The 15,337-nt window shown below is 57.9% G+C and overlaps 1 protein-coding gene across 3 annotated transcripts in view; it reads left to right on the top strand.

Annotated features, from left to right (window-relative positions):
- EEFSEC (eukaryotic elongation factor, selenocysteine-tRNA specific) overlaps nt 1-10,264 on the top strand; it is a 254,499-nt gene extending 244,235 nt beyond the window's left edge. For all 3 annotated transcript variants that reach the window (XM_007985455.3, XM_007985456.3, XM_038003471.2), the window contains one exon: nt 9,694-10,264. In XM_007985455.3, the coding sequence (XP_007983646.2) occupies nt 9,694-9,884 (191 nt within the window). In that variant the 3' untranslated portion in view covers nt 9,885-10,264. The remainder of the gene's footprint in view (nt 1-9,693) is intronic.
- The last annotated feature ends 5,073 nt before the right edge of the window (nt 10,265-15,337 follow it).

The raw sequence follows: 15,337 nt of genomic DNA on the forward strand, positions 1-15,337 counted from the left end.
CTACAGAGCCTTGTGCTGAGGGAGCCAAAGGAGCCAAGGGAGACAGAAGCAGGCAAGGTAGACAAGTGTCATGGGTTCCCCACGCTGAGGGAGCACCAGTCTCGAGGCTGGAGCAGTGCTGAGATGGGAGAGGAGTGTGTGGTACGAACGTGCAGGGCTGTAGGGGCAGCTTCTGAGTGACTCCTTAGAGGAATTGAGGCCCTGCCTGAGTGGTTGTGAGGGGCTGAAGAGGTCTTCAGTGAACAGCTGAACTGAGAGGAATGTTGGGTTTTTGTCCTGGAAGAATCTCTGGCAACAGCATTAAGGACAGGCCAGTGGGAGAGGGTCCTGGCTGCTCATGTGCAGAAGCCCCATGCCCGTACCCTGGGGCAGGGACCTGCTCCTGCTGGGCCTGCAGGGACACCTAGAGCAGGAGCCTCCAAGGAGCCTGTGGCAAACCACCCTCTGAGCTGTCCCAAGAGGCTGGGCAGGCGCCCCACTCGCAGCTGTGTGAGCCCCAGCCTGAGCTTCTGGCCTGCACAGCAAGGAGGGTAACCCTTGGGGCAGGGCTGGCTGCTCTATGAACACACCTCATGGAGGCCTCATGGCCACTCCGCAGGGTGGGGGATCCCATTCTAGAAGGGTAGACTGGGACTCCACTGATGAGGGACGGGGGCCATCCCTGCAGCAGCCCCTCCAGGAGGCAGCTGGTCCAGCCGGTCCCAGAGGGACTGAGAATTTAGGACAACAAACTTTCCTCTGCAGAGGCTGCCCCTCCCTGTGTAATTGAGATTCAGGGCCAAGTCATTTTCTGCCTATTTCAGAATGGATTTGTTTTTTGCCTTAAAAAAAAAAAAAGCTTCCTTCCGCATAATACGCCGGTGTTCCCTCCCCACACACCCCAATCTCCCCAGCTTTGACTACATTATAATTTCAATTTACATGGTGTGGGAAAGATTTCTGCAAAGGGCCCTTTTTTGTTTTTGAAGAATTCATCATTGCTGCTAAGAAGCTTAATATAAATTAAAGGAGGAATTAGGCAACATTAAGACATCAAAATGGGGGTGCGAGGCGCTGGTTGCCTCCGCTTCCGCCCAATCAAAGGGGCGCATGAGCCCGTCGAGTGTGAGCTTGAGAGCCTCAGAAAGAGCGAGGCTCCAGCGAAGGGCCCGCTCTGCCGCCCGCCTCCCCCTAATTCCTTTTGTTGCAGGGACAGCGGAGTACAGGTCTGATAAAAACTTAATCACCTTATCTTTTTAAAGCAAATTGCATCTTTGTTTACATACGGGATCCATAGCAGGGAGGGAAGGAGAGAAAACCAAGGAGCCGGCCTGCCCCATCCAGCAACGTTAAAGGCTTTAGCTCCCCGGGAAAACAGAAGAGCCCAGCCTGACAAAGAGGTGGCTGGAGAATTCCAGAGTCACTGTCACTGCTCACAGAGGAGACTGATGTCAGGGCTGTCCCCCCTCAGGTTGTGCTCACACTGGCTCTCTCTGCCCACCTGGCTCTCCCCAGCCCTGCTAGGCCTGTCCTCCTGGGCCTGTCTGTCCCCAGCCAGGTCTGTGTTAGAGCTAAGCCCTCATCCCCTCTGCCTGTCGTCCGGGCCCAGGCTACCCTGCCCTGCCAGCAGGCAGAGGGGTGTGCATTCAGACTCAGCTGCACCACAACTGCTAGGAAGCCAGGGAAAGTCATTGCACCTCCATGAGCCTGGCTGGCCGCCGATATGTGGGGGTGTTGATGTCAACCATAGCTCCATGAGTTTCAGACATGACCACCAGGTCCCATGTTAGGGCCACTTCTGCCCTTGCCAGGTTGCCCCTTCTTTCTGTCTCCCCACCCCTGGCCTTGGGGGCAGCTCCTTCTTGGCCAGGGCTGCCTCCAGCCCTGCCCTGACTTAGAGGTCTCATCGGAGCACTGTGCCACCCACACACCTCCATGACCACCTGTGGCCTGTGCAGGGCAGCTTCCTACCTTGGGGTGGAGGGAACTTGACATTGGAGCCCACCAGCACCCTCTTGAGGGACAGGGCTCTCTGTACCAGCTGCCCCGTGGCTCCTGCTGAGGGGGGTGGCCTTGCTAGGCAGCCCTTCCTGTTCCTAGGACACAGTATCTAGTCCAGACCCGAGCCTGGCTGAATCCAAGGCCCTCTGTGGCTGTCCAGCCTGGCCATCCCATATATCAGCCCCACCTGCCATTTAGGCTCCCAGCTGTCAGTTATCACCAGGATGCTGACCCCAAAGAAAGCCCCTGCCCCTGACTCTGGCTGTCTTCCAACTCTCTCCACAGCTGCTTGTTTACAGCAGTGGGTAGTGCTGAAGTGACTGGAGCGGCCCCAACCCCACAGGGCCACAAAGGGGGCCAGTGACCCCAAGCTGCTTGCAAGGGTTCCGTTCCCACTGGGGCATGCAAGCCACCCACCAGCGTGGAGACCCCTCTTCCAGTCTGGCCCCCAACATGAAAGCGACGCCAGCAATTGGAGGCAATTTGCCGGCCTTTGATGGCCATGTCAGGGCGGCACCGTGGCCAGGGCTTGGGAAACAGTTGTGCTTCCCGCATTCTTCCCTGATTACCCCAGCCCGAGCCAGGACCCAGCAGCCTGCAGCCCATTGTGCCTTTGTGTGGAGCTGGCGCTTGGTGAGAAAGGGCCAGCCTGGCCCTGGGAGAGTGTCCCCACGGGAAGCCATGAGGAGCAGTGTTGCCCCCAGGGTCATGGCCGTCTGCCCCCACTGCATCCTGGGGTTTGGGTTCGTCAGGGGGTGGAGCAGGGCCATAGGCTCCGAGAATCCTGAGGTTTGGGAAAAAGGAGGCCCTATTGAATTACAGACATACGTGTAGTGCACACACACCCTAGCCCGCCCTGCCAGGTAGAGAGCCACCCTCCAGCACATGGGAGAGGGGGCCAGGCCAGCCTGGCACCTGAGCCTGGATTTCTTTCTCCCTTGGGTCACTTGAGTGCAGACAGGTGTTTTCTGGTCCTGGAGGCAGGGGTCCTGCCCTGCTGGGACATTTTTCTTCCTTCCACTGTCCTGCACCCCTGCTGTGAGTGCTTGTGAGGATGAATCCATACTCATTCCCTTTGTTTTCATCAAACCTTCCTGAGCCCCGTGTGCTAGGCCCTGCACGCAATCCTGGAGAGGTGCCCCCCTCCCAGGCCACTAGGGGAGGCAGGCACATAAGGCAATGACAGCCACAGTAGTGCTGGGCCGGGCGCCCAGGAGGATCTCACTCAGCCGGGCAACTGAGGGGTGCTTTCCGAAGGGGCAGCAGCAGACTGTGAGCATGGCAGGCAGAGGGAACCGCAAGTTCCAAGGCCCTGCTTGGCTTCTCATAGCTGAAGCGTGGTACATGATGGGGTCAGAGAGGGAGGAGGGGTGAGGCTGAGAGAGAGGCCAGAAAGAGAATGACGCTTCTGTTGGTGGAGCCAGGTCTAGATGTCTGACCTGGGCCCTAGAGCAATCCTTGGGACAGCCAGGTGGGATGAGGAAGGAGACAGCGAGGCAGAGCTGGAGGACGGTGGACTCCTGCGCCCACACCTCCCAGTCATTGCTCTTGATGCAAGCAGCAGAACAGCAGCGTGGGGACCTTGAACTTCCAGCAGCCATGGAGGAGTCATGAGCATCACCACCCCTACCATACCTCTTATCCCTATGCTTCTTGGGCAGAGCCCAGAGCGTGGCAGAGACAACACCATGGGCCTAGAGATATCAGCGAGCTTCCTGGCTGTCTCCCCCTTCCCTGGCCCCTGTGTGCCATGGATTGAGCAGGTTCCAGCCAGATTGCACTGGTAGACACCGTGCCTTCTCTGGGCTCTCAGCTGGATGCCAGACGCCACAGTGAGGGGGGGCCTGTAATAGACGTCCCCCTATGAGTAACCCAGGGTCACAATAGAAGCCTTGGGAAATACATAAAAGAAGAAAGAAGGAACAGTGCTTGCAACCCACTCCCGACCCCTGACAGCCAAATGGGCAGTCTTCCGGTCTCTTTTCCCTTCATCCCAGGACTGCAACAGAACTCTTCCAAAAATTTTGATTGCTGCATTTTTTTTGAATCAACATTATAACAGAAGTCTTTCTTTGTGTAACTTTAAACTCTTCTCAGGTATCACTTTTAGTCCCACAGAACATTTTGCTGCGGCTAATAGATGCTGGATGGGTCTGGACTAGCCTCCCTTGGTCTTAGAGGCCCTTTGTAGTTCTCAAAAACGTGCCGCTCCCTTAGTAGGTAAGCACACAGGCTTGGGAATCAGATAGCCTAGTGTTCCTGCTCTGCCTGTAAATAGCCGTGTGACCTTGGGCAAGCTACTAACTCTTCTGTGCCTGTTTCCTCAACACGGTGTTACAAGGATTAAGTACCTCCATGCTGTGGTGACATCTTTGTGTCGACATCTTCTGCCGTATCTCAAACCACTTGTTTGGATTGAATTCCTAGAAGTGCCTTTCTTAATTCACACTGTGACCATCTGGGGACCTTGTCCCTCCCAGGTTGTCATCAGCCAGTGCTTAAACAGCTGCCCTTCAGGTTCTTGGAAAACCAGAGCAGTTTGCCCCTCAGCCCCAGCAGGGTCTCCTCCAACACTTATTTGGAGAGTGTTCTCTGAGTATCCGCCACTCACCAGCAATCACTGCCGGTGTTAGGGTTACAACAGTGAATAGACAAAACTCCCTGTCAGGGTGGAGCTTGTCACTTCAGCAGAGGCAGACAACAAACACCAAAATAAGGACATTATAGAGGATGTTAGAAGGTGGTAAAAGCTATAGGAAAAATAGTGGGGTGAAAGGGGGTCAGGGGAGCATGAGGGGGTTATGGTTTTAAACAAGGTGGTCACAAAGGTCTCACCAAGAGGTGACAGTTGTACAGTGACTCGAAGAAAGTGAACTTGCAGCTGCCGGAGCTCCCAAGTCTCCAGGCGGAGGGATTGGCAAAGACAGGGGCCCTGAGGCAGAGACGGGCCAGGTGTGCCTCCAGGTGAATCTCCAGGCAGAGGGATTGGCAATGACAGTGGCCCTGAGGCAGAGACGGGCCAGGTGTGCAGGAGGGCAGCGAGGAGGCTGACACAGGGGCAGGGCTGTGAGCCAGGGGCAAGCAGAGACCAGAGGTCCAGAGCAGCCCCCAGTGCAGGGAGGAAGATGGGGGCAGGGCTGCACCTCCCTGACAGCGTAGGTCCTAGCAGAGCCGGTGGCAAAGCAGGCCCTGTCCTGCCTGCCTTGGAGACACCAGGGCCTGCAGGAGGTAGACACCAGGCAGATGGGCAGTCAGCACTCAGCACGTGGCCTTGTCACCACGTTCCCACACACTCTGACCCCAAGTCAGTGCACAGGGCGGGGGGCCTGGCACACAGGGCACCGTGTGGACATGGTGAGCTGTGGTCACCCTGGAGCCAGGCCCTCATACTGCACCACGCATGGCACATGCCTTCATCTGCCCTCAGTGCCTCTCGCATACCCACCCCCAGGAATTGTCACTCAAATTCCCTTTGCCTGTGGATCCGTGCCAGCAATATCTATGACTGGTTCCTGTCATCTGGCCTTGGGTCCAGCATTCCTCCTCCTCCTCCTCCTCTTCCCTTGGAACACGCTGAAGCAGCCCTGTCCCCACACAGTGACCATGGTGCTGTTTCCTTGGCCACCCTTCTGCTGTCTGGAGATCTAGCTGCCTTGTTCATTGGCTGTGCCTTCTTAGATGAGTGAACTGCATGGGAGCCGGGCCCTGGTCTGCGTGTTCACCGCCATTTGTCTCCCTGCCCTGGCATGTTCCCTGAATATTTTTAAGTGAAAAGACACAGAGGCAGGTTGGGAGAAGCACAGGGCGGGACCCCCAGAGTCTGGCTGGGTGGGCAGCAGCTCTCACCATGTGACACCCTGGGGTGCTCTTCACTTCCCTCTGTTTGCCACATGGCTAAGAATAAAAAAAATAAATAATTAAAATAAAATAAAATAAAGGCCACTGGGAAAACAAATCAGCTCCTGGTGACATCTGCCACGAATCCATGCAGCTCCATGTCCAGGTCTCCCTTTGGTCAGGCTTTCCAGGTGTGGCTTCCCGGCCAGTCCATAATAGAGCAGAGGTAAATGAGCCTGACCATCTCAGAAGAGCAAATAAATGGCCACATCTTCACCAGTGCCAGATAGACTTTCCGGCTCTACCTGCTCCAGGCAGTGCAAGGTAGGCATTGTGTGTAACGAGAGCCATCACAGGCGAGATGGACTGCCGATTGGGCCACGCCTGTCTCCCCAGCCCAGCACCGACGCCGGGGGAGCCCCACGCCTCCTCAGCCTCCAGACCTCCTGGCACCAGAGGGAGACGGGCTGCCGATGCCATTTGTCGGGGTCTGCTGCCAACTACCTGCTCTGTTTGCAGAAGGAAGGCCAGGCTCTGATTCAGGGATTCAGATACCTACAGGCCTGGTGCTCACTTGAGGGGGCTGGCCAGGGTCCTCCCCATGCCCACACCCTGTGCCCCATCCCAAGCTGGGGCAGACCACCTACATACGGAACCTGCAGAGCAGACACCACTCAGGCTCCACGTAAGGTGTGCTGCTCACAGGGGGCACTTCCTTAATACAGGTCCCCACGGCCACAGTATCACATGTCCCTCAGGCAGGCGTGCAATGGCCAGCCTGGCTCCTGGAGCCCCGTTCATATCAGCTGCATGTCCCCAGTCTTCCCAGAGGACTCAGGCTTTAGATGGCCAGTAATCTCACTTCCGCCTGCCACAGGGAGACCTGACCCTTTGTGCAGTGGGGCAGGCTGTCCCTGACTGACTCTACAGATGGCCTTTTTATCCAGCACCCTTGTCACTTTTTTTTTTTTTTTAGACTGAGTCCCACTCTGTTGACCAGGCTGGAGTGCAGTGGCGCGATCTCAGCTCACTGCAAGCTCCACCTCCCTGGTTCATGCCATTTTACTACCTCAGCCTCCTGAGTAACTGAGACTACAGGCACTTGCCACCACGCCCGGCTAATTTTTTGTATTTTTAATGGAGACAGGGTTTCACCATGTTAGTCAGGATGGTCTCGATCTCCTGACCTCATGATCTGCCCGCCTCGGCCTCCCAAAGTGCTGGGATTACAGGTGTGAGCCCTTGTCACCTTTTTAAACATCTAGAGCTGTAGGGCCAGTACATGACACTCTCCCAGCCTTGAGAACCATTGTCAGAAGCCCACTGAAAGCTGGATCTCCCACCCATCACTCTGAGTGGAGAGCAGAAGCTGGCTTTGCCATTGGGTAAGGGCTGGAGCTCAAATCCTGGCTCTTCTGAGCTCACTGTGGGGCTTCCAATAAGTCATTGCCCTCTTAGACCTTCATTTTCTTATCCATATAAAGAAGTGGGTGGCCAACATCTTCAGGAAACTGAGCCAGAAATAACCCGCACAGCCCCACTAGCCAGCTCTCCCAGTCTGAGATGACAGGCCAGGGCCTTCTGGACTGAAGCTTGATGCGTGAGCCTCGTGGCTGCCTTGTCTTCTCAGGAAGGAAGCTAGTACTGGGCAGGACTGGGAAAGAGAGGAAAAATTCTTCAGGTGCCAGCAGGTACAGTGGCACAAGTGCCCACAGCACATAGGAAGCTGAGCCCTCTGCCCAGCTTCCACCCAGCTCTGGACCTCTAGGCCCCCAGCCTATACAGGCCCTTTGTGCACATGGGGAGGGGATCCTGGTGGGACACCTCCTTGGCAGGCAGGGTATGGGCTGCCTTCACCCCCGCCTGCCCTCAGTGCCTTCATACCCAGCTGCTCCTAGTAGCAGTCTCAGGAGCCGCCACCCACTGGGGCTCCCTGCCCCATGCCATTCTCACAGTGCCCCATGAGCTTGCTCCCACCCGAACCCCCCAGTGGGGCCATGAGGCTCACAGAGTGAGTGCTTACACTGGGGTGCTCTGCTAGGGGCGGAACTGCTCCAAGCCCTGGGCCACCCACTCCCGCAGATGCCGAGGAGCATGCTGAGTGGCCTCACCCTGGCCAGTGGCCCGCGTGAAGGCTGCAGCGTGCTGCCACCAGGAGATTCCTCATGAATACAAGCCCCACGGCACAGAAAGACAGATGCTGATGATCTCACTTATACATGGTATCTCGAAACCCAAACTCATAGAAGCAGAGGGTAGAAGGGTGGTTGCGGGGGTCTGGGGGTGGAGGCTGGGGCGGGAATGGAGAGATCTTGGTCAAAGGGTTCACAGTTTCAGTTAGACCAGAGAAGTCGATTCAGGAGATCCGCTGTGTAGAATGGTGACTGTAATTAATAACAATGTATAATATTCAATGAAATTTCTAAGAGAATAGATTTTAAATGTTGTCATCACCAAAATAAGTATGTGAGGTGATGGATATGTTAATTAGTTTGATTTAATCATTCCAAAATGTATGCATATATTAAAACATCATGTAGACTGGGCAACATGGTAAAACCCCATCTCCACAAAAAAATGCAAAAACTCAGCTAGGCGTGGTGGCATGAGCCTGTGGTCCCAGCTACTCAGGAGGCTGAGTTGGGAGGCAGAGGTTGCAGTGAGCCAGGATCACACCACTGCACTCCAGCCTAGGCAACAGAGTGAGACCCTGTCTCTCTCACACACACACACACACATACTATATATATATATATATATATATATATATATATATAAACACTAAATATACACAGTTTGTCATTTGTCAATTTAAAAATAAAAAGACAAGCCCCAGAGAAAGAGCAGTTGCAGCAGCATGTTTAAGGATGAGTGGGACTTCCATTGCCTAGGATGGGAAGGGTGTTCCAGGCAGAGGGAACAGCATGTGAGAGGCTTGCATGTGCGATGAGGAGCCCAGGAATGGACCATGATCAGCAGGGCTGCAGAGCGTGGCGAAGATGGAGGAGTTGGAGTGAGCGCGAGTCGGGGCATCAGCAGGAGACAGATTTCCACTCAGATGTTCAGCTGGAGGGAGGTCTTTAGGGAGGCGTGGGCTGGTTAAAGCAGCTCATAGAGGTGGCTGGAAAGCGGTGGGGGCTGCACCAACCCAAGCCTGGGGGCAGGGCAGCATCTACCCCTGGCAGAGGATCCTGGGATGAGCCACTGACTCTGTGAGCCCCATGGCCTCACTGGGGTGTCCTGACGGGAGCAAGTTCTCAGGGCTGTGGCAAACTGAGCCGAGGGGACACTGTGAGAATGGCATGGGGCAGGGAGCCCCAGTGGGTGGTGGCTCCTGCGACTGCTACTGGGGCAGCTGGGTATGCAGCCTGCATATCCCACTGAGGGCAGGTGGGAGTGAAGGCAGCCAGAGATACACACCCTGACTACCCTCTCTTCCCACACTCTGGCCTGCTGGGGCTCCCACTGCTAAACCTGGTCATGCTGTCTGCAGGGGTCAGCCTCTCAGGCACACAAGAGGGTGGAGAATAATGTGTCTCCAGGGACAATCAGGGAGCACCCCACCCAGGGAACCTCAGATGCCTAGTTTCCAGATGTGGACTTGGCATGAGTACACTGGAAAGCAATGGACCACTCGGCACAGGGCAGCAGTCCCTCCAGGGCCTGAGCACAGGGGCAGTGAGCCGAGGCCCCAAGAGGGGCCTATCAGATGGGCACCAGAGGGACCAAAATGTCAGAATGGACCACAGGCCTCAGGGCTGCTTGGCTGCGGAGGGAGGCAAAAGAGGGGTGAGTCTAGGTGGCAGGTGGGCAGGCAAGGAGCCCACAGGTGCTTGGGGTATGACAGAGTGACAGGCTGTCTTCTGTGCCTTGCAGGTGGCCTCAGCCCTGAGTCCAAGAAGATCCTGACACCTGCCCTCAAGAAGCGGGCCCGGGCCGGCCGCGGGGAGGCTACCAGGCAGGAGGAGAGCGCTGAGCGGAGCGAGCCCTCACAGCATGTGGCACTCAGCCTGACTTTCAAGCGTTACGTCTTCGACACCCACAAGCGCATGGTCCAGTCTCCCTGAGTGTCCAGTGACCTCCCCCAGGGCCTCCTTGCCCGGCCCAGTCCAGGGTGCTGTGCCAAATCCCAACCAGTCATGCCTCAACCTCTCCCAGTCTCTCCCTGCAGTCCTGCAGCAGCAGCCCCCACCCCCAGGATTGGTGCTCAGCCTGGGAGGAGCTGAGGGGGATGTGTTGCCGGGGCCAGGAGGGTCTGTCCTCCAGCCCCTGCACACTCCCACCCAGGACAGCCACCAGCCCAACTAGGAAAGGGCCTTGGGCAGAGGGCTGGTAGCCAGTGTCTTCCACTGCCCCATTTGTTGGCCACCTGCAGGCCTGTCTCACCCCTCCCCCAGGTGGGCAGACACCTGACGGCTACAAATAAATGTCCCATGGTCCCAGCCCACTCTACTGCTGTCTCTCTCTTCGACTTCACTAGGGCCCCCGCCCTCCCCAGCTGTGTTCCAAGGGGAATCTCAGAGGAATCCCAAGAGTTCCTGCCCAGGTAGGGGCCAGGGGAGGGACCCAAACTCAGAGTCCGTAGGCTATGGGAGTCTGCAGTGTCTGCGCTTCTCAACCCCACTGGGTAGCTCCTGGGGCACTCCGGGCCTTGAGGGAGAATGGGGATTCTCCGGGCAGCTGGGTCCAGGGAGGGCACCCACAGGGGAGTTGGAGAATAGCAGGGTGCCTGGCCAGGGCGTCGGGCAGAGCAGGTGGAGGCTTGCTCTTCCACCCCAACACCAGGAGTCCCTTAGCCCCTGCCCTCAAGTTTGAGAACCACACACTTCCCAGAAAATGGAGAGTAGCATGGTAAGGGCGCCCTGTGCAGCGCCATCTGCCATCCCCTGCACCCACAGGCCACCCTTCCCTATAGCCCCGGGCTGTGGGATACTCAGAAAAGGGTGAGATGGTGGAGTCAACTGAGGGGAAATGAAAGCTTTTAGAGACATTTGTAGCATGAACAGATGTTCAAACGTTCCTTTATTTGGTCTCCAGACAGACGCAGAGGCCTTCCTTTTATCCCAGTAATCGGTGCATTATGCTTTAATTTGCAAATGGCATTAAAAATATTAACAGGGGCAGGTTTCGATCAAATGACTTGGGGCTGTTAAGCCCCAGAGCCGTGTGTGTGTGTGTGTGTGTGTGTCCCGTGTGCATGTGGTGGCTGGGGAGAAAGCAGTTAATTAAATACACCAGCAGCAGAGCAAAGCCCCCGTGCTGCAAGGATGCCAGCGATGGCGAATGGCCCAGCCACCCTTGGTCAACCTTGGCCCAGACCCAGGCAGCAGGGCTAGAGCAGCAGTCAAGGGCAACAGCTGAGAGCCATGGGGAAGTGGGGTTCCCAGTTCAGTCCCCTGAGGGGACTGGCCCTGTAGGAAAGTGAGACAGAGTGTGGCCCCATTGAGTGTGGCCTCCACTGCTGCAGGCTGCGGGTGCCAGGGCGGCTTGTCTGCATCGTGAATCAGGACAGCCCTCTGCCTAGGAGCTGGCTCCCCCTCAACTGCCACTGCCTGAGCAGACACCTCCTGGGACTGCAGTGGCCCCTCTCCCTGGGGCCTCACCCCACTGTGTGCTGTGCCCCACGGCCTCCTCACCCTACCCGGCCCTGCAGACTGTTTCACCAGAAAGGCAGTACCACTTCGCTGAAGCCACTCTGCCCAGGAAACTGGCAGCGGCCTTGAGCCCACACCAGGCTCCCTGCTAGCCGGCTGGTCCCTCAGGAGAGCAGCCCAAGAATGGAGCAGATCTCTGGGAGGGCTTCAGTCAGCACCGAGCTGGGCTCGCAGCCACCAGCCTGTCAGTCCCCGGGGGCAGGAGAGGCCCCTCTGAGCACCTGCCAGTGTTGTCCAGGCTGGTCACCTCCCAGCAGATCTGGGAGCTGCTGGTGAGGGCCAGCACTGGGTCCGAACCCAGCTCTGAGGACTCACCTCTGAGGCGAGGAAACCTCCCTCCTCCTCAGTGTGGGGCTGAACTGGGGGCCAGGCCACACCCTCTCTGACCCCTCCCTCCCCAGCTCCCTCAGGGTCCCTGCACATTGGGACAGAAAGCTCTGAGCTCGGCCCCAGGTCCTGGCCTGCATGGGCAGAGTGACCTTGGGTGTGTCACTGCCTCTCTCTCATGAGGGGTCATGTGACCCAGTGGAGCCCCCACTGTGCCAGGCATGGGGGGCACTTAGTCCATGGGAGCTGGCTCTGGGGCCAGATCATATGTGGAGGAAAGCTGGGCACACAGGGCGAACATGGCTGCTGCCGCCAGGGCACAGATTCGGGCCTCTCCCTGCCTGTGGTGTGAGCTTGGACAAGTTCCCTAACCTCATGCCTCAGTGTCCCCATGTATAAAATGGAAAAAGAAAAGCAGCCATGCCAGAGGGCTGTCCTGTGGATAGGAGACTTGTCAGGCACATTGCTGACCCCGCATTACCTGCGGCCCTAGGGTGGGCCCCACACATCTCCCACTGAGAGGCAAAAGGCCCAGAACCCCTCAGGAAGTGACACCATCCCCAAATCAGCCGTTTTTCCAGGAACTCTGTGCGGGCGTCCACCTCCACCCCACCTGTCCCCTCCCCACTGGTCTGAAGACCATGCTCCTCAAAGCCCCAGGAAGGAGGGTCTCAGGTGGAGGAATTGGGGCACAGAAGGGAGGAGGGGCAGCCCAGGGCGACTCCCAGGAGCCTCTGAGCCCCCTGAGTGTGTAATGAGGCGGATCTGCTCTGTGTGGCCTGAAAACGCCCAGCCGACTGCCCCAGGAGAGGCCTCTATCAGGCCCGGCATCGGTGGAAACCTGAGTGTCCATTAGTGGGGTCGGGCCAGGGCGCGCAGCCTTTGAAGGTGCAGCCTAGCCGGGACGGTGGGCAGGAGCCAGAGCCAGCACCCGGTTCTGGGTGAGGCCAAGGTGTGGGCATGCACGTCCCCTTCCCTGGCTCCCCTGCCCCGCTGGGTGCCTTGGGCAACCCCAGGTCCCCGTGTTTTATGAAGGAGAGGGTTCCAGTAGGCCAAACTCACTGCAGCCACTGACACAGGTAAACTCACTGAGGCTGCTCGTCTACCCACAGCGATGGTGTGGCAGCAGCATGCTGGTTTCACAGGGGTGCAGGCAGGTCAGGGCTTGGCTGCCTGCAGCTGCCCCAGTGCTTCAGGCGTGTCCTTGGAAAAGAGGTGCCCTCTGGGGTCCTCTGTGGGCTGATGGGTGGGGTGGGGCATGGGACAGCAGTGCCCCAGGTCCCCTCACCTGCCTGCCCACATGGAGTGAGGTCATGGACCGGCATCCTGCCATGGGCTGGGGCAGGAGGGGCAGCAGTGATTGGCAGGCCCCCGACCAGCAGGGCTAATGCACAAGTGAGGAGATAAGGCTTATCTGGAAATGTCCCTGGAATTGAGACTCTGATGGAAACAGGCTTCTGGGTTAATATATTTTTGATAGATAATGTCTCGTAAACGGGAAGCCCTGGGGGCCTGGGGCAGGAGAAGGGGCAGCTTCTGCGCTCCCAGGCCTCCTGCCCTGGCCATGCATGTGCATGTGCGCACACGGGCATCGGTGCACCAGGCATCTCTGAGCCTGTGCTGACGTCCAGGTGTGCGTCTGTGCATATGGATCCACAATGTCTCGGACGTGTCTGCATGTGCTCCGTGTGTGTTTTGGGTGTTGGTGTTTGTCAGTGTGTGTCTCTTTGGGTGTGGGAGTGGGGTGAAGGAGGATCGAGTCCAGTATGCACAGGGTGGTGGCATGTGTGTATCCAGTGCCAGTTTGCCCCATGGGCAAAGGGCATGCAGGTTGATGGGGCCTCTTCTCCAGGACTGGGTAGGATTCGAGGGAGGCTGATCACTCCATTCTACAGGAAGCATGCCAGGGCCAGACCCCTGTCTGGAGAGCACAGGAGACTGTCGGTCCGAGCTCACTCTGGGGTTGGTCCCAGCCCTGGCCTCCTCTGCCGAGCAGCCTCCATGTGGGGGTTAGCATTTCCAGATTACCTTCCAGAGACCAAGGCCAGTCCCCTGACAGCCTCCCACTCCTAGTTCAGCCTTGTCTGTCCTCTGAGGCTGAGACTGGGGAGGCCTCCTGCCAAGGGGCTGCATGGGCAAGGTCTTGAAGGGAGAGTAGGAGTTTGCCAGAGCAAGGAAGGGTGGCACTCGCCAGAGGGAACAGCAGAGTGAGGGCTGTGGCAAGGAAGCGCTCACTGGGGCCCATGTGCCTGCTTGCTGAGGAGGGATGAGGTCATGGCTCCAGACCCCCCAGCCCCTGCTGCACCTCCAGGAGCCTCCACACAAGCAGCCCAGATTAAAAAGAGTAATTAGCATTTGGCTGATAACGGGTTTGAGCCATTAATTAGCCTGCTCAGCCGGCAGCAGGCTGGGCTGCTGGGAGTTGGGGCGGAGGCAGAGGGAGTGCTGGGAGGTGGGGCAGAGGCAGAGGGAGTGCTGGGAGTTGGGGCGGAGGCAGCAGGGAGTGCTGGGAGTGGGGCTCGAAAGGCTCTACGGGGGCTCCACTCCCCTTGCTGAGCACTGGTGATGGTGAGGGAGGTGTTGGTGTATGAACAATGTGGCTAGACCTCGGGCAGCCAGGGAGGCCTAGAAGGCTGTCTGCTGGGTGTGGGGAGGCCTTGGAGCCCTGAAAGGGCATAGGCAGGGGGTGGGGCATGGTGTCCAGTTGGGGTTTCAAGGCCTCTGGCCTCCTGAGGGAGCCAATAGCAGGGCCTGGAGATCAGGGCTCCCCCACCCCCAACACAAACAAGGGGCAGAGGCCATGTGGGTTGGAGGGGACCTGGGACCAGTGGTTGGTGATTGGATGTGGCAGCTGAGGGGCGGGGACAGTCCGAGCTGAGGCCTGGGAGGAAGAGGACGTTTGGGAAGTCTCGGGATTGAAAACAGGGAGGTGAAACTTGAGAGGAGAGGTACATTTGGGAAGAGGCCGAAAGCTAAGTGCTTGAATATTTACAAGGCCTCCTGTGTACAGGCCCTGCCACTGTGCTGGGGGCAGCAGTTGGGGAAATGGAGACCCCGCCCACATCCCAGCCCATTGCTCCCTGGGGCAGGGCCAGTGCAGGGACCTCAGAGGGTGGTGGGAGGGACAGCCTGGCCTAGATCCTTACCTCCCACCTCACAGTGTGGCCTGCAGCCCCCTCTGCAAAGGAGGCTGTCGGGCCGGCTCTGCCTCCCTGGCCCACCCAGGCCAGCAAGTTGAAGGTCACATGGCCACACCCCTGGAGCCCTGACTGAGGTGTTGCTCAGTCCCCACGTGCTCCCCCCACATTATCACTGGCCCTCATGAGGGAGACAGTGCAGCAGAGAGAAACAGTCACATCCCACAGCCACAGCGGGCCTCTAGGTCAAGGCCCAGCTGGGAGCCCAGGCTGACCTGGACCTGGGGCACAGTGCCAGGCGCAGCCAGGCCTCACCCCTCAAGGTCACTCCATAGACTCAGCCCCGAGCCTCCAGCATCCCACATAGCCACCACCTGGCAGGCCCCAGCATCCGTCTCCCCT

Source organism: Chlorocebus sabaeus, chromosome 22 (assembly GCF_047675955.1).
Source record: "Chlorocebus sabaeus isolate Y175 chromosome 22, mChlSab1.0.hap1, whole genome shotgun sequence".
Lineage (NCBI taxonomy): Eukaryota > Metazoa > Chordata > Mammalia > Primates > Cercopithecidae > Chlorocebus > Chlorocebus sabaeus.